General features: G+C 40.4%; 2 protein-coding genes across 2 annotated transcripts; both read right to left on the bottom strand.

The window, feature by feature from the left end:
• Positions 1-41: 41 nt before the first annotated feature.
• Positions 42-11155, bottom strand: c6.2 (complement component 6, duplicate 2). Its single transcript, XM_069160931.1, has 18 exons — positions 10958-11155; positions 10430-10604; positions 9648-9804; positions 9220-9364; positions 8893-9034; positions 8455-8593; positions 7274-7471; positions 6894-7137; positions 6239-6361; positions 5967-6133; positions 5647-5872; positions 5347-5515; positions 5020-5131; positions 3534-3666; positions 3180-3374; positions 2701-2788; positions 2281-2513; positions 42-2017 (listed from the first exon to the last, which is right to left on the bottom strand). The coding sequence occupies exons 2-18, from the start codon at positions 10573-10575 to the stop codon at positions 1836-1838; spliced, it is 2799 nt and encodes a 932-aa protein (XP_069017032.1). The 5' UTR covers positions 10576-10604; positions 10958-11155; the 3' UTR covers positions 42-1835.
• A 1986-nt stretch (positions 11156-13141) lies between these two features.
• On the bottom strand, positions 13142-21087 carry LOC138205204 (regulator of G-protein signaling 7-binding protein B-like). Its single transcript, XM_069160971.1, has 6 exons — positions 20462-21087; positions 20075-20247; positions 19410-19540; positions 16761-16899; positions 16582-16652; positions 13142-16006 (listed from the first exon to the last, which is right to left on the bottom strand). The coding sequence occupies exons 1-6, from the start codon at positions 20591-20593 to the stop codon at positions 15915-15917; spliced, it is 738 nt and encodes a 245-aa protein (XP_069017072.1). The 5' UTR covers positions 20594-21087; the 3' UTR covers positions 13142-15914.
• Between the last annotated feature and the right edge of the window lie 135 nt (positions 21088-21222).

Below are 21222 nucleotides of genomic sequence, written 5' to 3'. Positions count from 1 at the left end.
GTTAGGTTCAGAACCGTAACATAGTGCTGATAGGATAAGAATCAAACCCACAGTCAGACAAAAACAAGGCTTGGACCCAAATCTGAGTTTTACTTGCAGCAAGGGAAGTCCGTGCAGGGTCTTAGAGTTGTAAGCTCTTCACCTGGCATCAGCCAACTCCGAATCAGACTTCCCTCTTTGCACCTTTTATTGTACATATGAGGTTACATAACAGCACGTGATTACAGTCATATATAAGCATGTTCACATGTTGTGCAACGTGAGTATGTAGGCATTAAATGTTCTTTGCACACTATATGGGTATGTTTGCTTTTAATTTATGTGCGTGCTAAACTAGATAAGCCAGTTCCTCCTCCGAGGGGATGTGTTGCAGGAGAGGAATTCGTGATTTGTGCATACAGTAGTGACCTTTCAACTACAGTTTAATGCATAGACTAGATGAAACTTTACACACATAGCAGTAACTTAATTTACACACTGACAATGAGTTACTATTTTTCCTAACAGTTACTTTTCTGGAAGGCCCCTCATCATATACAAGCCAGACGATTTCACAACACATCAGTGATGAATTCAAAGCACCGACCAACAATTATGTGAAGTCAAAATATCTTTCTTTTCTCCTTTTCTCCAAAGCAGTTTTTTTTAAGAACACAAATGTGTCATTTTAATCAACTTTGGTGCAGAATTTCAATATATTTCTATATATTTTATGAATATGCTCTGATCTTCAAATACTGGTCTGTATATTAGATGTATCATTTTGATTCGACCTGCTGAGACTTGTGCTTAAATGGTACGAGGTGCAGTGAAAATCTCTGTAAGAACTAAAAACAGACAGTGTAAGAATTTTATATTTTTATTCTTACATGTGAAGCACATTTAGCAAGTATAAATATTCCACACCACTGAGTGATAGAGCAGGGACTGAGCTTTTCTTCCATGGTGTCTGCAACAAAATGGACTATAGTGCGTTGATGTATTTGCCAATCACATGTTAAAAAAACTATTTCAAATTTTCTTTCTTTAAACAATATCTTTAATGTTGCTGAACAGAAACATTGGCCTGATTCAGGTAATGCAACGCTTGTAGGTTTATGTTGAAGACACCGGTTTGAATTATTTAAATTTGTTTCTCAGAGACAATGATTTTTTTTATAGTACGTCAGCTGATTAAAATAAAGTTCAGTGATTTGTGGTGGCCAGCTTGTCCCTTGAAAATGTTATAATGACCAGTTTATACCATCTTCTTTTAATCAAATAACCAGAAACTTTGTCATGCAGTTCTAAATCATTTGGACAGATTTGGACTAACTGTGTGGGTTCATGCTGATAAAAGTCACATTAGTGCTCCAACTGTGAGTTCAATAACATTTTCTATGGGAAAAATGAATGGAATTTTTACTCGTGGAAATGGGGGGTCCGAAGCAGCTCCACCCACTCAGAGAGGGTACCTCATCGTCCACAGTTGTCAAGTGGTCATCTAGTGCCTTTTTGAAAAATAGCACGAGATGCCCTGTAGCACAAACGTGGTAAAATGCATCCCAAAGCACCTGCTGTTTGACCCAAAAATACCTGCTTACCATTTAAATTTGTGCGTATGTAAACGTAATGTTTTGTTTTAAATGTCAGAGTGCAAAATGTGCTCACATCTACGTCTTTTCATTTGTGGGTATAATGCACAATGAACTAGAAAAACATAGTCATGGTCATTTTTGTGAATCACCTGCATTATACACTACATATTTACTTCACAATTTTTAAAGCAGTGCTGGAATATTGTTTTAGATGAATCCAGAAGTTTGGTGTAAAGCAGCAGAAAAGCATCAGCAGGATCATCTGGACTCACAGACACCTTCACTGAGAATTTCAAACTGATAGTTGACACATTTAAGGGCGGCCATAGAGCAGAGGCTCAGGCTACGAGTTCTCTGGGTTGTCGTCAGCTTCACACAGAACATGTGGTCCTCCGATCTGGCGCAGTTCCGAGCAGCTCTGCACTCACACTTCTTAGACGCTGGGGACAGATGGGAGGTAATGTTAGCTCATCTATTTAATGGGAGATGTTGATATTCAAATCATATTTGTGTTCATTAAGTTGCCTCATGAGGCTTTATTACATAATAAAAATAAACCACTTTAGGTTTTTAACAGGTATAATCCGTTTAAATGACAGCAAAAACTACTATCTTACACCCTGCAGTACACCATTAAAGCAAGTTAGTGTGGAACTTGTAAAAACTTGATCCGCATCAAAGTTTTCATGTCCGACAAACTCACCAGAACATGTCTCCCATTCGTAACACGTGTCAAGATTACAGGGCTCTTGAACAGAGCTCTTGGAGGACATCTTGGCTCTGAACTTGGCCCACTCCAGTTTGCCGTCACACTCTCCCTCACTGACGAAGAAGAGTGGATCTCCGTGGCAACGGCCAGAGTGGAAGGAGCAGGGGGACATTAACATGGTGGTGCCGACATCTGCGTTCAGGATGCAGAGGTTCTCCATTTGTGAACTAAACACACACACACACACGCACGCACGCACGCACGCACGCACGCACACACACACATACATACATATTTCATATGCATGGCTAAATCACAAAATGAAACTGCTTCACCCAAGAATAACTTCAAAAAGATCATTTTAATTTAATTTAAAAGAATTAAAACAGGATAATATGAAGAATAAAATCTTACAGGCAGCTCTCGCGTTGGATACAAACACAGTGAGAGTTCTGCATCTTCTTCCCCAGACCGCACTCACCGTCTGCAACAATCGGTTCCTCTACACTCAGGAAACACACAGAAACAAGAGAAACCAAGAAATGTTCAGCTCATAAAACATGTTAAATTATAACAGATTAAAGTAGTTCCACATCTGGTGTTATGGCTATTTTAGACTAATTCTCATTAAATTAGGTTTATGTTAAATATATCGGGGACACTATATGCAAAAATTGGTTCAGATTTCTATAAATAAAAGCTGTTTTAAAATGTATGATTTATGCATGTCTGTCCACTCTGATTGGCTGAAGGTGAGGTCAGAATACTACCTAATGAAAAATGTCAATGTAATAACTCTGTGGCACACCTGTAAGAAAAGCGTCAGAGGTTTTTCCTGATTTCTCGTCACTGTTGGAACTCAAAATTCTGGAAACTTAAACCATGTACACTACCATTAGAGCAGCGCAGGTTAGCCGGTAACGGAGGCTCCCAGGTGAGACTGATACTGCATTTGTAGAAGCCTCGTGGCAGCGGCTCCATGCCCGCCTCGTTGCAGTTCAAACCCACTGATTCACCCACTCTGTACTCCTCTTTGCTGTGAAACAGCGTCATGTCCTCAGGGATCTCAGGAGGAAGACATAACTTCCCTAAAGGTTACAGGAGGACAGGTTTCAGGTGCAGAAATATTTGAGGTCATTTATACAGTTTTTTGAATTATAGAGAACAAAGTAATCAGAAAAGGTAAACACACGGCTGCCAAAGCACATCTATAATTTTGCACTGGTCTGGTGAGACGACAGACTTACTGCTGCACTGTCCCTTTGGTTGAGTCCAGGTTCCGTCTGGCAAACAGTTGATGTACTGAAAACCCTCCAGGTCAAACCCAGTGAAGCACTGGAACTCCTCATCCTCACCAAAGTTATAATACTGCTTTGATTTCTGCCAGAGGACAAAATTAATAAATATCAATCCAAAAATAGTCTTCTTTATACTCTTTTACAACTCACTCTAATTTTTGTCTTTTCTTTTCTTTTCTTTTCTTTTCTTTTAATTTCCTTTTTCCTGGCTTTCTCTCTTTATTTTCCTTCATTTCCATAATTCTTGGATTTCTTATAAAATAGTAGCACATAATAATGTGTTACTATTGTTAGACCAAGGCGATATTGAGTTATAATCATATAAGTTTAAATTAATTGTTGAGGGAAACTAAATGAAAGTTTTGGTTATGATTTTAAGATACTGCACTTCATTTGATTGATCACGACAAAGTCATTATTGAGAAAGAGTTAATTTTCTTACAGTGTGTTATGACGTACAGACTTTGATGAGTGACAACAGAACAAGAGCTTTTATCAGAGCTGCTACTGCTTTGTTGGTTGGATTTCATTTTCAGGAGTCACACTGCTTCTGCTTTTACATATTAAATACAGTCATCTTTAAATTAAAGAGATAGTCTGGCAGTTTAGTGTTGAACTTTCATTAGGGACCCATGAGAGACAAAATGGAGAAGTGACAATGGGCAGTGAATGGTTGAAATTGACGCAGCAGCGGAAAATATATCTTGGCTGGAAGTCAATAGTATTAGTCATGCTCCAAAAACACTGGATTCCCACAATGCAACTCATTGGTGTCTCAAGTCTCATTAAGTTCACAACTTTTGTAATCAATTATCTAATTATGTGTTAAAATGTAATCATATTGTTTTATCCTTTTAAAATTGTGACATGTTTTCCTTTAATTGTATAATTTAAATGTAATTGCATTTAATTTGTAATGTCATTTTGTAATGTTTTTCAAATGTGGCACATCTCTGACTTCATAAAGTGGTAAATCTTTATTTTACTCCCATCCTCCCATTGAGCATGTATGAGCAGTAAATAAAGACTTAAGAAAGGCTTTAATCACTCCTCAGGAGTTACAACATATAGTAGTTATATAAATCATTTTTACATTGGAGGAGTTAAAACTGATGAAAATACTGTGCACAAACAAACTTTATAATGTCCTTATATTTACATATAACAACATTGTGTTACCAATAATGTATTATAAGTTTATGTGCTTGTTTTAAGTAATGTATAGGGGTTTGAAGTGGAGCCCATCCTCATATATTATGTTTTTTAAAATTTTTATTATTATTATTATTATTATTATTATTATTATTATGGACTTTTCCTATGTGCAATTATTTTACTGGCAGTAAAGAGCTTCCATATGAGGACACTTTAACCAATAAATCTAAGCCTCTGTGTCTTTGAATCTCTAACTGCAGGCTGGCCGTTTCGTTTTTACCCTGAGGAAGCTGTTGGCAGGCCTCTGTGGCCTCAGACAGCCCTGCACACCGGGAGGCAGCTCGTCCCTCCAGCCCACAGTGAAATCATCATCATTGTCACAGGTCTCCTGTCTGAACGACAAACACGAATCACAGCGGGCAGAATTAAACCGAGAAGATTTGTAAATTTGAGTTTAAATGTGTGAAGGAGGAGACACAGCGTAAAAAGAGTGAAAATGTAACAAAAAGCTAATGTTTTCGTAAGTAAAAAAAAAAAGAAGGGTTAATGTAAAGACTTGACAACACCAATTCAGATTAAAGGTTGCTGTTTTAACAGTCGGTCCTACTTTTCAAAGATGGAGATGTAACACGGCTCCTCCTGTCTGTCTGGACCAGCGCAGGGTTGGCCTCCTCTGAGGGGGGCGGGGTTATCACACCGCCTTGTTCGATGTCTCTTCATGGAGGCTACACAGCGACTCCACGGCCCCCAGCAGCTCCAGTAACCATCCACCGCCTCTGTGGAAATTACACCCCAAACCACATTTCCAAAGTGAACTTTAATTATCTCTGCTCATCAGGCAGCAACAATCTTGACTTCAACCCCTTGAGGACTGAGCATGTTGCTTGTTGTAGCTGTCGCTGTGTACCTGAAGTGTAATCCTGAGCCCGTCTCTCACAGTTGGTGCCGAAGGTGCCGGTCTGGCAAAGACACTTGCACTCTGTGCCAGAGAGAACTGGTCTGGCATTGTTGGGGCAAGGAGCACACTTACAGGTATCAAACTCCTCCAGGTACTGCAGCAGGGCCTTCCTCAGGTGCCTCCTCTTCGTGACAGCACAGGGAATTCCCCGAACCAGATCTATGATGGGAAGCAGCTGGAAAAAAAAAACGCACATACAATGAGCCTTTTCAAAAGGATGACTTAGAGGATGTCACTGTGGTGCTTGAATGAAGAACTGGAGAGGGAACCTTGTAATCAACCACTGCAGGGTTGTCGAGAACAGACTTGGCCCAGTTCTTGTAGGAGGTTCTGTCCGGAGTGGGGCCCTGCCTCTGCCAGGCCAGAGATGCTGCCTCTCTGATTCGACCTCCTTTCACCAAGGAGAAAGACTTCTCTGCTGCCTGAATGTACGAGCCTGGAGAAAAGAAATGTGGAGGAAATTAACAAAGTAAAGAACAAGATCAATGTTGTTATCTGAGTCAGAAATACAGGAATACTGAAGACAGATTTTTGATAAAACCTTGATATGTCTGAGTCATCCTGTTGTCAGAGCAGCGGGTCACACTGCTGTGTTCAGTGTAGAGGATGACGGACCAGGTGGTCTCTCGGCTCAGGCAGCCTTTGACACGCTCTTCTGTTTCACCTGTCAGAGAGTGGACATGATGGAGAAACAAAGAAACTGACATCAAGCATTATACTGGCACTACAACAAAACAAAACAAAAACTGCAGAGAGTTTTCTTTGAACAAGATGAAATTAGATTAAAATAGAAATCAATATCAGTCCTCTGTGTTAGAAAACCTTTCCATGTGGATATATGTTTAATGTTGAGGAGAGAAGCTCAACTGATTGCCCAGAAATGTTCTCAGGATGGCAGATGGAAGTGTACTTTACAAATCACCATGTTGTGAATTACAAAAACACTTAGCGGATAAAGCATTTTTGGAGAAGTCAGGATGCAGTGAGATTCTTCCAGGAAGTTATGACAGCTGCGTTGTTGAATGCGGCCGTTCGGGATAAGTATTAACAGAGTCAATCCCGACCTGCCCTGCGACCTGGTTTGTCTCTAGTACACTGAGCCTCTTCCAGTTCTAGGTTTGTGTCAAGATGTTTGGGTTCCCACTGCAGCCCTGGGTGTCATTCTAAACTTTGTCCACCAGGCAGCGCTGTTGTACCTGAACTGGTGAGCTCCTCCCGGCTGTACTGGTACAGCAGGTCATAGTGGCCCCCCAGTGTCCCCGAGCTGTAGTAGTGAGTCCCGAACCGCTGGAAGATGTCCCTGTAGAGGGCGTAGCTGTACAGGAGGGGAAGAGCGTGGAGGAACTGGAGGAAGGGCTGCGACAGGACCAGATCCGCCGGGTCCTTTATCTTGAACGTAGACACGGGAAGAACCTGATGCACTCTGAAAAACTTGGAGTCCTAGAAGAACAAAAAACGATGGTGAAGAGGAGTGTAGTTATAACCAGCAATGTCTGCTTATGTTAGTATATGTATCTTTGTAAGGGCCAAGTTACAGACCTTGGAAATGAGGAGTGCTGAAGTTTTCATCACTCACCTTTTTCTTTGAAGCTTCAAAAGCGTACTTGTTGGAGCTGACCTGCGTCATAGCTCTCCTGTTTAAGAAAAAGATAAGGAAGCTAACGCTGCTGTGATCTTGTTTGTTGCTTTCAGGAGATGAATGGGATGTTTTCACATTGATGGACTCGGTGTGGAGCGACTGAGGTTGGTTGCTGAAGTCCTCTAACTCTCCAACCTAAACAAAGACATCATCATGTATTAAACTAAGGTCTGTAACAAGAAGAACAAAAAACAAAACCTTTCCTGAAGCGTTCTTTGATGTTGCAAAATTGAAAAGATTGAAGATTTGAATCATTTTTAAAATATCCAAATCATTATGTGTGTGTGTAATAACTGTTGTCTAAAATTAAATTAAATGATAATTCTTTGGACAGTTGGAGTGCAGTTGTTAAGCCTTTCACGTGAGGCTCTTGTGGACCGTCAGGTGGAGGCTCGTGATTTAAGCTTTTAGAATCATTTGTAAAAGCTCATAAAAATCAATATTCTTTTAAAAGTCCAATAAATTGCCATTTTGTTTATTTATTCATCCTGACATTGTGTTGGTGAGGTTTTGTTTTTTTACTAACAGCTGATATGTGCAGAAGCAATTGTTAGCGGCAGTTAACTTGTTTCACGTAACATTTTGAAGAAAAAAAATTGCAGTTTCAAGAGTTATTAATGGAACATAACTGCCTGAATTTGCAGTAGTCTCTTGTGGTTCTGCACCTATGATGTTCACAATATTAATTTATATAAATGAAAACAAGGAAGTTGTTTGAAAAGTTTGAAGCAGGTCAAATGTGGAGAGTACATCCTTCATGACTCATCACTTGGTTCTCAATTCTATGTGAGGAACTTTCTAATGTTCAGACAAACGAGGACATTTTAGGGAACAAAAATGCAGTTTTTACTCCTTTAAAAAAACACGAGTTTAACTGGGAGTTATTCATCTGGACCAGTGGTGGTGATGTCAAACTGTAGCTGACTGCTGCAGCTGGTTCTTTCATACACGTTGCATCAACAAGCTCTTCACTGCCTTGACGAATGCTTATGTTGCCCCTTTTTGTCACACAGGTAATGTACGGCGTCCTCGTTGTTAAGCTCTCATTGGTCAGTTGTTTTTTACAATAATCAGGAAATGGCTCTCACAAAATACAAAACCACATTACCAAATCCCACCTTAATGTCAAAGCTCTCGAAGTTGTGAGGAACGCGATGGTAGAGTAACGTGCTCGGAGGCCTCCTGATGACGCAGCTTCCTCCCATAAACATGTTGTCCAGCACAGCTCCCTTCGGCTCCTCTGCCAGAGCATCAAACCTTCAAACACAAGGCAAGGAAAGTCAGATATTGTTCAGCCATGAGGAACAGTAAATATCAAAGTCTGACAGGACATTGGCCGATATTATTGGCTGTTTGATTTTTGCATGTTTGGGTTTGTGGTACAACCACAGTCAGAGCTTCAAGATCACAATCACTGCAACGATGTCTGAAGTTCCAGTAATGATCTGCTACAAGGAGCAACATGACAGAAGAGCTCTTGAAGCCAATTTAGAAACACAGCAGGGAAGCATGTGAGTTGTGAAGTCAGTGGTGACCTTTTGACCTTTGCAGCTTACCCATTTCCCACCAGGTCAGCCCCCGGGGCCGGTCTCCTGTCGGCCGGACACACAATTTTGAAGTTGTCACAGTCCCTCTCATCAGAGTTATCTCCACAGTCGTTCTGTTTGTTGCAGGTTAGTGTGGAGTTGATGCAGCGTCCTGCAGCAGGAAGAGTGCTTTTAGACGTGTGGTGTATGTGTATATGTGTTTACATATGTATATGTATATGTGTATGTGTACATGGTGTATGTGCGTGTTGTGACAGGAGATGGCAAAATCAGCTTTAGAAAAAAACACAAGTTTCTATTAATCTATGACACATTTAAAAGAAATCCAGTACTCACCATTATCACACTTGAAGTCGTCTCTGCAGTCGACGGGCACTAACTTGCACTCAGTGGAGGGATGACAGGGCCTGTCCTCTGTCAGCTCCACGCTGCAGTCCGATCCGCCGAACTGGGACGGCCTCTGGACAGACCGAGTCCGAAACTATGGCAACGACATGAGTGACAGGTTGATGAAGAGTTAAGTTATATTTAGACCAATTATCATCTACTCAGAGACCTGAAACTGGTCACCATGAACAGTAGTTAGAAAGAAAAATGATCTGTTTTCTAGCTGTGAGCTGCTCCTTCATTGTGCATTGCATTGTGGGACACAAGTAATACACTACACACCCCAAACCAGCTTTGGAACTTGTCTATATGGAAACAGTATGAGTTCAGGGAGAGTGTGTGTCTGTGTCACTGCAGTGTGATTATGTGTTTCTTACCTGCTTCTTGGCGCAGGGCGAGCAGTCGGACCACAGCCCGAACTCTGTCAGCAGGCAGTTGATTGGACAGGCCTCCTCATTACAAGCTCTCCTGTCTTGTTTCTCACACAGTTGACGGCAGCTGCTTCTCCAGAAATAATCATCATACTGAAACTGCCTGTCAAAACAGCACAAAAAAATCCCTCTTGGATCAACTGCTTTGGGCTTTTATTTCACAACGGTAACTGAAGTGATTAAAAAGGTTCACTATCGATTGCATTATTGAACAATTCCTCTGACTCTATTTTCACAACAGTTTACATTTGCAAAATGCTTCTAATGCTGGCCGATACACACCTGTCACACCAAACAGCGACGTTTATTGACAGAAGTCGATCGAGGAGAGTGTTAAGTGTAAAGGTGTCTAGCCAATGCATCTAAAAAGTAAAGTGGAAGGGAAAAGAAGCAGAGGAAGACAGAAACTCTGCTGGACAGATGGAATTACAACTGTCACAAAGAAATCAATTTATAGGTGCTACATCAAAGCTCAAAACTGCTATGAATGGAAAAACTTCATCAAAAAGGTCACGAATACTCAGATATGAGTAGAACGACGAAGACGACAATGCATATCAGAGTTTCCCCTTTTCCCAGGTCCAGTTGATGCCCGCCTAATCCTTGAAACTTAGATAACCTTGGAAGTCTGTCTCAGTAGCCCTAATAAACCTGTCTCCTGTGTCTGTGCGGTTGTGGTGTTTGACTCGTGTTCAAAGTGCATCTGGTTTAGGTCTGTGCTGTCTCACCTGTGTCTCTGCTGTGTACCGTGGTTGCAGGTCCTGGTGCAGGTAGACCAGGAGCTCCAGGGGTATCGGTCACAGAAACAGGCCAAACCAGCTGATATGCAGCCGAGGAGCTGCAGCAGGAGGACCAAGTTGCTGGACGGAGCCATCGGGGGAGCTCAAAGTGGTTTTACCTCCTCTGAAAAACAATAATCTTCTTTAAATATTTAGATAAATACAAAATCAAATAGCTTTTTTTTTTATTTTATTTTAAAAACCAAAGCAATTATCAAAAGTTAAGAATGAACTTTGTTTTGTCATTTTTTTCAAACAATACATTTCTAGGACAGGTTTAGCACATTTTAAACATAAAAACATTTAATAATGAAAGACAAAATAATAACAAATAAAAGAAAGAACAAAGCAACTAATATGGTTGTGGTACAGTTTTTAGCAGAACCACACACATTTTAATCTTTGCAACATTTCATGTTTCAGTTTTTTAGCACCAATTTGTCAAAACGTGATTTAAAACCTTTAAATCTGACTCACCACATGTACTGATGCCTTCCTCAGCAGGTATCAGCATGTAATTGTGCAGCTCCTGTGTCTGGCTGTATGGCAGTTGGGAGTGTAAGTAGAGTGAGTGGTCTCCGCACTGCAGGCAGAGCTGAAACCGACTCTGAGGTTTGTGCCTTAGTTGACTGCAGGGATATAAACCCTCCGGCAGCAAGTCCTCACGGGAATCCATTTTTTTTTGGACTGAAACCGATCAATCTGTGTTCAAAAGCATATCAAAAATAAATTTATATAAAAAACACTTATGAGAGCACAAAACACCACTTAAAGTTCTTGCATAACCCTGTTGTCCCTCGTTATTACGGGAAGGAAAGCGCTCTGGAGTTTCCCAGCAGCTGACACGTACTCCAGATGTTCTCTGTCTGAGACTTGACAGTTAGAGATACTGTGGGGGGGACAAACACTTTCCACACTTTCTTAAGTTGTTCAAGCATTTTCACAATCTGGCACTAAACACAAAGAACCCATTGTTTTTGGTCCATGTTGTAAAAATCAACATAATTGAATTCAGTCTCACCTAATAAAACTGCAACACTGTCACCGCTATCTACTGCATGACTGGAGGATTTTGATTCATTACAGTTTGTAAATAACACTTTTTTTATGGCCTGCAAGATGTCTGGATGTTTCACTGTTTTCACAAATATGTAGCTGTTGAAACATTGCTTGAATTGTTTTGATGGTATCATAAACAGGCCCATACGGTTGCATTTTGTTGTCTATAATACAATAAAAGGGATGCGTGTGATTGCTTTATTTCATGTATTAATATATCTATTGACATTAAATGTTTTTGTAACTATTAATTGACTAAATATTCTGTGGCCCTCCAGCTCCCAGTGTTGTTCCTATCCAGCCCGTTATTATCGAGTTTGAATAGTCCTGGCTTCATATATCTCATTGTGGCAGTAGTACAAAAGATGAGACATTAAATGTATTTTTGAAATTTCACAGGTGAAACTGAACCAAATGAGAAAGATAAACAGGATATTAATAGCAAGATCATACCAATATAAATTGGAGATATTGAAACAAGTGAAATCTGAAGGTAACTTTTGATTTGACAGAAACAGAAAAGTGAATTCGGTAAGAAGACTGTCAAAATGAAAAATATAAGTCAAATATTCTTTCTTTTAAGGTGCTTTTGCCATACTAGTTCTATATTTTGTTAACCTGGCTTTGTCAAAAGCCCAGAAATAAACATAATGAACACTAAATAACATTTTGTTTAATTGCCAGTTACATAGAAAAACAAACATTTGTTTTGGTGGACATTAGTGAGGTTGCCAGGAGATGAACATTTCTGACAACCTGCACTGGAACCTTTAAATACAGTCTACGATTGGAACAAGAGATGCTGCACAAAAATGCAGGATGGATCAAAGGGTTGGGAGGTCCCTTTTTCTTACATGGAACAGAACCAGGTGATTTCCCTCTGCTTCATGCATGTTAACTAGGCTAACAACATCCTGACCATAGACTGTATATAAAAGTGTTTGTAGCTTCCGGATCTGAAAAATGAGGCTGATGCAAAAGTGCCTTAACACCACTAGGTGCTGCTTGAGGTCGGCTCCAAAAAGTCTCCGACTCCAAAAAGTCTCCGGCTCCATGGACTCACATTCAACTGGTCCCATAAAATTCTAAGGCAATAAAATTTCTCCATGAGTTATTTCAATTTTGCTGGGTAAAGTCGCTCCCTCTTATTAGTGTTCTGGCTGTCCATCTGAAAATAATCCTGTAATTTATTATAAAACAAGCTTTAAAATTTTTATTTTTTTTGGGGGGGGGGGCATGTCTGTTTGATTGACAGGCATGTGGTGCAGTCAGGTCACAGTAATTGGTAGGCAGAACATAGTATCACCCGGTTTCCAATCAGATTGAGTCAGATCGCCGCTCCCTCCCCCCTGCTCGCCCGAATATGGTCACTACCGGCCTCAAACCATTCAAACTAGCAAGATGGCGCCTGAACTCGAGCTGTTCACAAACCAAAGTCACAGCTGGTTGCCGCTTGATCCTGACTCTAGCTCTGTACAGAATGCAAAAAGCATTGGTTCATGTTGATCTCATCATCTGACTCGAAGAGAGAAAACAAATTAGTCATTTCCCAAAATATTCAATTATTTTTTTTTAAATTGAACCCAATTAAAAAAAATCAGCCCATTTGTATATAAAACTTTATTCACGTTATAAAATGTCTTAAGCTGTACATAAGTTTAGCTGTGTTAGTCTACATTGCAGGACACACTAACTACACATGGCCCAGTTTGAGTCATACACATGCCAAAACAAAACAGAGACTTTAGCAATTTAAATATCACCACATTACATTAAAGAAAAGAAATTGCACAAACACTAATTTACAAATTACATTTGACTTACATTCAATGGGAAAATGGCTGAACAATGGAGAATACTTCAGATGAAGAACCTCACAAGGGGATTTTAATAAGGTTTCTTTGTGTGTGTTTTTTTCAACCCTACTGTTTCTGCATGTGGAACATCTGCAAAGCCCTTGTGATGGAAAAGCTGCAAGTTCAAAATTGGGGAAGACTGCTGATGCTAGTGTCCCCTAGAGGCTGCAGTGTGTGTTACATCCCTTAATGCTGACTGAAAAACACATCAAAAAAGATTAGAGCAACTGGTAGGTAAAATATGTGAGGGGAAAAAGTTCAGATATAAAGGAACTAAGTCTTTGGAAAATTAGATTCAGTGCTCTGATTTTTTACAATGAACGAGCTTGAAAAGAATCTGAATAATTTACCACTTCATTCTCAAATTTACGGCTTCTTCCTGAAAATCCCGACTTCATTTTGTAATGTTATGATCAATTCTCCTAACTCGACTCCCTTTGACTGGCAGGAACAATAAAACTCTCTTATAACTCGTACAGTATTACTGGGGCTAATAATCAAAATTTTGTTCAGAGGGTAGTGCTGGAGGAAAGTCAATAGGAATCAAGGGAGTTTATCCTCTGGGGAGCACATTTACAAAAGGTAACTTTCATATCACATCTTTCCAATTAGACATTTTCTACATATTCTGTAGAATATATTAGATTTAGACTTTAAATGGACAAAAAGCAAAGTTTATGGCTGAGGTATCCATCCTCTGGGGACTCTGAATATGCATATGGCTGAGAGTTCTTAAGGTCTCATGCAATGGAAAACAAATGGAAAATGGTAAACTTGACTTCCCGTAACAGAAGAAACCAAAGGCTGTATTCATAAAGATTCCTCGGACTAAAAGTTACTTCGAGTGATGAAATTCTCTGAAAATTCTTACAATTGTGACATTTTCTGGGAATTTACCCTTAAAGTTAAGAGTAGGTCCTTGTAAAGAAACAACTTGAGCTCCAGAGAGAAAAACTGTTAAAAGCAGGGAGGAAGATTTTTAAAGAGGATTCATATTTTTTTTTAAGTCGTGGAGAAACTTTCTGAAGTACAGCGAGGTAAAAGAAATATCCTTTAAACGCTGAATGACAGCAGATTAGTGAAACGGTATAAATTACATCGTGCTGGGATGATGTTTGTGTTCGATCTCATTTGAGACGCTCACTTCTCCAACTCAACGCAATAACGGCAGAAATAAAAGTGATTTCAGCGCTAACGGGAAAAATGACTCGAGTCTGCAGCGAGCACAAACAAAAACAGCTTTCGCAGCCTCGTATTGGCGCGCAGTTCATTTTGTTTCCACTGGATGTCACTGTCTATTCTGTGGCCTTTCTCCCAAAGAGAGCTTTCTTTAAAAAAAAACAAAAACAAAAAAAACCCACCAATCAAATCTTTTAAAAGAATGTGTCACACCTAGCAACAGGGATGACCACACCTCCTCCCTGAGATAAGGGTTTCTTTCCTTTCCTTACACTCCTAAGCTGAGACTCATTGCCAAAACAGTTGAGGCTTTTTTAAGTTCGGAGCTCTCTGAGAAGATTCGAAGAATGTTTTATGAATACGGCAGCAGGAGATCACCGAAACCAATAGAAACCATCATCTGTCCAAAACGGAATAGAACTCGAGTATTGAACCAACTGATTGACAACATCATTGTTTAACACCGACAACATCAGGGTGTAAAACAAAAAGGTTGATGACGTCTAAAAGGTTCAAGTTCAGGTCAAATCTGAAACAGCGTTTTCTTTTTGGGCATAAAGTTTTTTGTTTTTTTACACACACACAGTTGAATAAGGTCTAAATCCTTTTATTTTTTTCCTACAGTAATATAAATGTTATGATTATAGGAGGCAGTAATGTGGATGCACCATAATACTGTAGATGAATTGCTTTGTTTTCTACATGGAGTCACACCAGACAGGTGAGCACAGACTCAGCGGTCTCAAAAGACATCTCACATTGTGACACATTCAAACATGGAGGCAGTGTAACACAAGCACAGAGAGACAACTGCAAACTGAACATACCTGTGCATAGCCTGAATATGTACATTTATTAGCTTTCATTATAGAAAAACAGAGAGGTTAAGAGGGAAATGACTGAATGTGTGAAATAAAAAATAAATGGTTCACCTTAGAAAGAGCCAAACAGAGTTCGGCCAACTAAACCTGAACTTTGCTGCCAATCTGAGAGCAGCGAGCGATTTATTTCTGCTTTATCTAATGCATTACTCGCTGTCAGCTCGGCAGCCGGAGCGTATCTGCTGCCTGCCAGACACATCTCTTAATAAGAAACAATTGAAAATAATCAAATCCAAATCAAGCCTGAAACTTTATGCACTAAAACGACCTGAATCCAAATGAGCTGAGGAGTGAAAATCTGATGAGATATTACAAGGTTACAATTTCAGATATTGGTAAAAAAAAAAAAAAAAAATGAAGAATTTCATGAAAGAATAGGAGATCATCTTTAAATGAACATACGTCACTGAATGAAACAAGCTGAAATGAATGTCCTCCCTGTGTGCTGCCGTCCGACTGTCAGCCGGACACCATGCAGCAGAGTCCGGGGAAACGTCTCTTCCTCTGCCTGACCAGCGGGTGTGGAGTCAGATTCAACAAGCTGCTGTCGTCTGCAACACACAAGCATCATGTCGTCAGACTTAAGTCAGTGGTTCTCGACCAGTTTACTTAACACCCCTAAATATGAAACAGCAACACATGTTGTACGTGTCCCAGCAGCTCTTGAAATATATTGATTTAAAAAAAAAAAAAAAAAAATTTAAACTGGCTGATTTTCATTTTGCTCTCCTTCCCAATTTCTAACGCATGATCCCATCCAGATGATTACAACTCCCTCCAGTGAATACTAACTGTTGTGGTGGGAAGCAAAAGGAGTGCATATGTCTTTACCTCCACATTGTATTTCATGCAACAGTATTTCAGTAAAAAAAGATGTCCCTCCGTAACTCTTCAGGGGCTCTTTCATCAAACTCTACTAATTTAAAAAGCAAAAATTATGTATTAAATCATGCCCAGACATTATATTTAAAACCAGGACAACTTTCTGCTCCTTGTTATTTCTTAAAAAAATAATGTCCTGCTTCTCTTTCTTCCTCACCACCTCTCTGTGGTTCTCACTCAGTCTTATTCTGCTGTTCTTGTCTCCATAATAATTTGTTGAATTTCAAGGCTACTAAACGTATACCTTGATTTTTCAGTGGCAATGGCATCGTCTCCCTGAGTTTGCTGAGTAAGTTTCGCATCTCTCGCATGTCTCTGTGAACACAAAGAAACCCTGAATCAGCAGATTGTTATTTACAGTTAAAACGAGTTCTTCTGCAGAAAACTACAGTTCAGGCTGCATCAAAAAAAGCAGGAGTGTACCTCTCTATGTTTTCTATATCAGTTCCCACCAGCCACTGCTCGTGAGAGAAGTCGATGGGAGAGGACGATCGGTCCTCCAGGATGGGAATGTCCGAGCTCTCGTCCAGCCTGAAGTCCACCCTCGGCTCCGAGTCGGTTCCTTCAGGAGCCAACAGAGACAGCAGCTCTGACGCAACATCACCAACAACAAAGGTCCGTTTTTTTGTAATATTCAGATTGATTCCGCATTGATCATTAATTGTATTAAAGTCTGAACACCTAAAACCACATTTGGAGGACGTTTGACATGCGATTCAAAATTTCTACAGATGCGTCTCAGTCTGGACGCTATGGAGGACAACGATACGCAGAAATACGTAAATGGTCTGCTGGCACTTTGCTTTCACGTTGCAAAGGCGTAGCTACATGTACGCAGACAGGATGGTGATGTCTGGACACACCGTTATCGATCCATTTACTTACTAATAACAGTGAGAAATGTCTGTCCTGAAGATCTGATTTGAGAAACAAATCTGATTTGCCTGCAGTCTGAACAAAACCGAAGAAACCTCACACTAAAAACAGCAACATATTTAAAGCAATGGATGATTGTTAGCCATAAAACAGGAAGTTCAGGTGATCTCAAAAGGCCAACATATACATTGTGCCAATCATTTGATCATTGAGGAATCAAATTTTTCTGGAAGTCAAGTTTTTTCTCATAAATGTAAATAGAAATGTCTTCATCTCCCAAAAGCTATTTTAAATTTGATCTTTATATGGCTTCTAATTGTTTTTTTTTTTTTTTTTTTTTTTTTTTTTTTTTTAAAGTAATGAAATGAGCCCAAGTCCCTGTGGAAATGTACCATAGGCAACACTAATAGCTATCTGCTGCCCTCTGTTGTGTGATTCAAAAATAAAAAATAAAAAGTGTTGTTTTATTTTTTTTTTATATTTTTTTTTTATTGATGTATACACACCATATAGTGTATATTTTATAGCTTTTATATTCTTTATTATTGACTGCTTCAGCTCATCATAATTATAATATCTGCAAGCAAACATAACCAGTATTTTAAAAAATACTGTGTTTTAAACACATTTGCAGTTGATTGGATTTCAAGAAGAAAATATGTGGTATAGCTTGAAAAAGCACTTCATACTTCGTACTTTTATTATCTTTATTTGTCTGAAATGCTTTGATATCCCCATGAATCAGTGGAATCAGATTGCGGAACAAACAACTTAAAAGTGTTTTCCTGTGCTAATATGCATTATTTTATACACTTTCGAATCATTACACTGAAACTAAAGTCTACTTAAGTTTCTTACATGAAGGCCATCGAGGCCACGATACATTCTTAGCTAAAGCTGACTGAACTTGCATTTAATCATTTACGTAACGCTATTTCCCCCTCAAGGCCTTAACATAGTTCAACTGCAAGGAGAGCTTCTGTCACTCCTTATCGGGTGACAGGTGGAATCTGTCTTACTGACATTCAGCGTCTGCTGTTCTCTTTGATGTTGAAAGGTGCAGTGTCATCATGCCAAAATATAAAGGGCTCAGTAAGGCCTCAACAAAAGCTCGTGGATGTCCACGCATCTGTCAAAAGATCTAAAACCATCTCCAAATTATTCCACTGGAAGACAAATCATCTACAACGACTGCCAGTTTGTCTGAGTCTGTCCGCCGCAGAAAATTCAGCCCATGATGAGCAGCCACTTTGATGCAAAAAGAAGTCTCCAAGAACCCAAACAGCTCAATCAATGTGGATGGATCTACAGTCAGAAAGAGATCGAACAAATTGGACCTGCATGGGAGGTGTGCCGGTAAAAAGCCTCTGCTGTCCAAATACAACGGTAAGTAGTCTGCACTTATTCAGCACCTTTTTACCTCGCCGGTCGACAAGGTGCTTAAGAATGTTTGCCTCCGTTTCACTCCATCACACACCGATGACGGTGGAGCTTCCATGCCAGGCGTTGGCTGACACTGGGAAGAACTTGGGGTTCGCTAAGACAAATACATGTGGACGAGAGGACCGGGAACCTTTCGATGAGTGGGTGACCCGCTCCACCACCTCAGCCACAGATTTCCCAGAAGAACATTTGAACAAAGCTGCAGTTTGCCAGTGAAGTTACAGAAGAAGAGCAGACCTTCTGGAATAAAGTGTTCTGGTTTGGACTTGCAGTCATACAACTGCATCACAATAAAGAACGTTCATCTGTTCCCTTTTAAAATGAATGAACTTTTTGTTCTACTCAAAACTTTTGTTAAGGGGAAAACGTTAAAATGGGAGGAAAGATATGATAAATTGTTTCCATATATACGTCCTTTTGGATTTGAAATGATGTAAGAAAAGATGTAAAATCTGTGTCTTATCAGGCTTTTCTCATTTCTGACTGACAGATGGTCACTGAAAGAGTTGATCTTTGTGTAAAACAATTGGAAGGTGATTCAAATGAATTAATATCAATAATTAATTATAAGCTTGAGATCCAAATCTGAAATGTAATAATCAATGCAAACAAATTAATTTAGAAAATTTGAAAATGTTTCACTCTTCAAAATGATGTACATCTGCCGTCAGTAATCTCTTACTTTGATATTGGATTCAATTGGCTTTTATTTTGTGATCTTTACTTAAAAACGTGTCATATCGTGTACGGTACTTTTTCGGTGTAGCTGCAGCACCCCCAGCAGGCACATGGACTTGAGCATCTCCGTTATGAACATCTCCAGGCAGCACTGCAGCTGGATGAAGAGCCGACAGATCTCAGGGTGGATCTCTCCGTCCTCTGGCCTGCAGTGTGACGAAGAGGACAGGAGACATGGTGAGAGGAAGACAGAGATACGATCAGAGTTAACTTACAGACACGTCACAGACCCGTGGCAGTGCACTTGATGTCTGCTTCGTTTCTCAGCCACAGAAGTGTCATTTACAGCATCTGATATTCACTTTATTAAATTACTCCGGAACCTCTTATGTTGCTGCAAATGTGCCGTTTCCTATCAGAAAAAAAAAAAAATTGTCTGTTGTAATTTTTATGCTAAAAATGTGTGGGGGGCTGAGAAAAAAAAACATTTAAACTGTGTTTAACTGTTTTCTTACTATTTTGACTTACTCAGCTTTTTGCTTTCATCCTTTTCCGTCTTGTTATTTTTATTTTAAAACACACTAATTTCTCTTTAAGATTCACCTGTTCTTTCACCAGAACTTTATTTTGTAATGGTGCTTGGAAACAAACCATGGACAGTTGAAATGTTTGATGAAATAAAACATGTGGAGCCCAAATTCTTTCATTAAAAATTAATAAAATTCCCACTCCCCTCTTACCCTGAAACAGAGACGACGGCGAGGTCCTGGTGCGCAGCCCGGGCCATGGAGCATCCTTTGGACCGTGTGTGATGCATCTGAGCCCGCAGGGACGGACAGTCGGCTGAGATCTCCCCGACGGAGATGACCTGCTCCCGGTACAGCGCTACGAGGGTGTTGAATTCCTGGACAGTCTGGGAGAAAAATGATAAACCGCCATCACCGACAGTCAGATAACCTTGAAACAGACCGAGAACGTACAGATTGTGTTCTTGTCCGTTTTGCGCCAGTGCCGCTGCACCTGCACATGATAAAGTCGGTGATAAACACGAGACTCTGTCTTTTGGTGCAGAGCTCAGCATCTCCTGTCAATCATTAACAGGCACTAATGCTTATTTCAGTACCCACCATCCTGCTGCCGTCCACGGGCCCCTCCGTGCTCTCCCTGCGCTCCGGCTCCGGCTGCGCCGCTTTGCTGATGGGGAAAATACTCCCTGCAGATCTTGGGCGCTTTTTCCGCCCGTACGGTGCAGAACACATGCATGCACACCCACCACCGGAGCCCAGACACACACAGCGAGAAATAGCGTCTCTTTACAGGCGACTGCCGCGTCCCTCCGTGGAGAAGAAAATGACTCGGTCCGACGCCTGCTGGGTCAGTCGGGTTTTGGTTATTGCTGAAAGCCCCCGCAAGAGCGAGTGGTTATTCCCCGTGACAGGATCGTGTATCGGGCCGAAAGGACCCGCAGCGGCTCCCGCTGCATCCCAGCTAAGAGGAGAGTCACCTTCAGCCCTTCCTAAAGGCCGACACGGAGGCTCCTCCGTCTTCCGCCCTTCGCTCACGTGTGCGGAGGATTCAGAGGGAGCCAACAGCAAAACAAGTCGTCACCCTCCGACTGACAGTTAACTGTTTATGAGCAGCGGTGGTTCACAACAAGAACCGCATTATTTCCCCATGTGACACACAATATCAAACCTGAAACATGTACATCACATTACCTGCATATTGTTGTTCTAACGGGTGGAAATGGATTCAGTTTGGAAGCAGGCTATTTAACATAGTGGCCACGAGGGGGTGCTGTTCTCACCGAGCATGATTGTATGTTCGCAAACAATTCACACCAGGGGTCTTCAACGTTTTTCAGGCCAAGGACCCCCAAACTGATAGA

This window comes from Embiotoca jacksoni, unplaced genomic scaffold, assembly GCF_022577435.1.
Source record: "Embiotoca jacksoni isolate LCO1_2020_lvr unplaced genomic scaffold, fEmbJac1.0.p SCAF_10, whole genome shotgun sequence".
NCBI lineage: Eukaryota > Metazoa > Chordata > Actinopteri > Embiotocidae > Embiotoca > Embiotoca jacksoni.
The sequence above is the reverse complement of the archived record's forward strand: the minus strand, read 5'-3'. Positions and strand labels throughout refer to the sequence as shown.

Bases quoted from the DNA above. Each gene is read 5' to 3' on its own strand.
- c6.2 (XM_069160931.1), bottom strand. From the start codon at position 10,575: ATGGCTCCGTCCAGCAACTTGGTCCTCCTGCTGCAGCTCCTCGGCTGC. The intron at 5,873-5,966 runs GTTCCCTCTCCA...TTTTTTTTCCAG, and splicing joins CTGCAGTGGTTGATTACAAG to CTGCTTCCCATCATAGATCT. The intron at 3,667-5,019 runs GTAAAAACGAAA...GTCCTCTGGCAG, and splicing joins CTGCCAACAGCTTCCTCAGG to AAATCAAAGCAGTATTATAA.
- LOC138205204 (XM_069160971.1), bottom strand. From the start codon at position 20,593: ATGTGTTCTGCACCGTACGGGCGGAAAAAGCGCCCAAGATCTGCAGGG. The intron at 20,248-20,461 runs GTGGGTACTGAA...TTTTTCTCCCAG, and splicing joins CCGTGGACGGCAGCAGGATG to ACTGTCCAGGAATTCAACAC. The intron at 16,900-19,409 runs GTACCGTACACG...TGGCTCCTGAAG, and splicing joins GCTGCAGCTACACCGAAAAA to GAACCGACTCGGAGCCGAGG.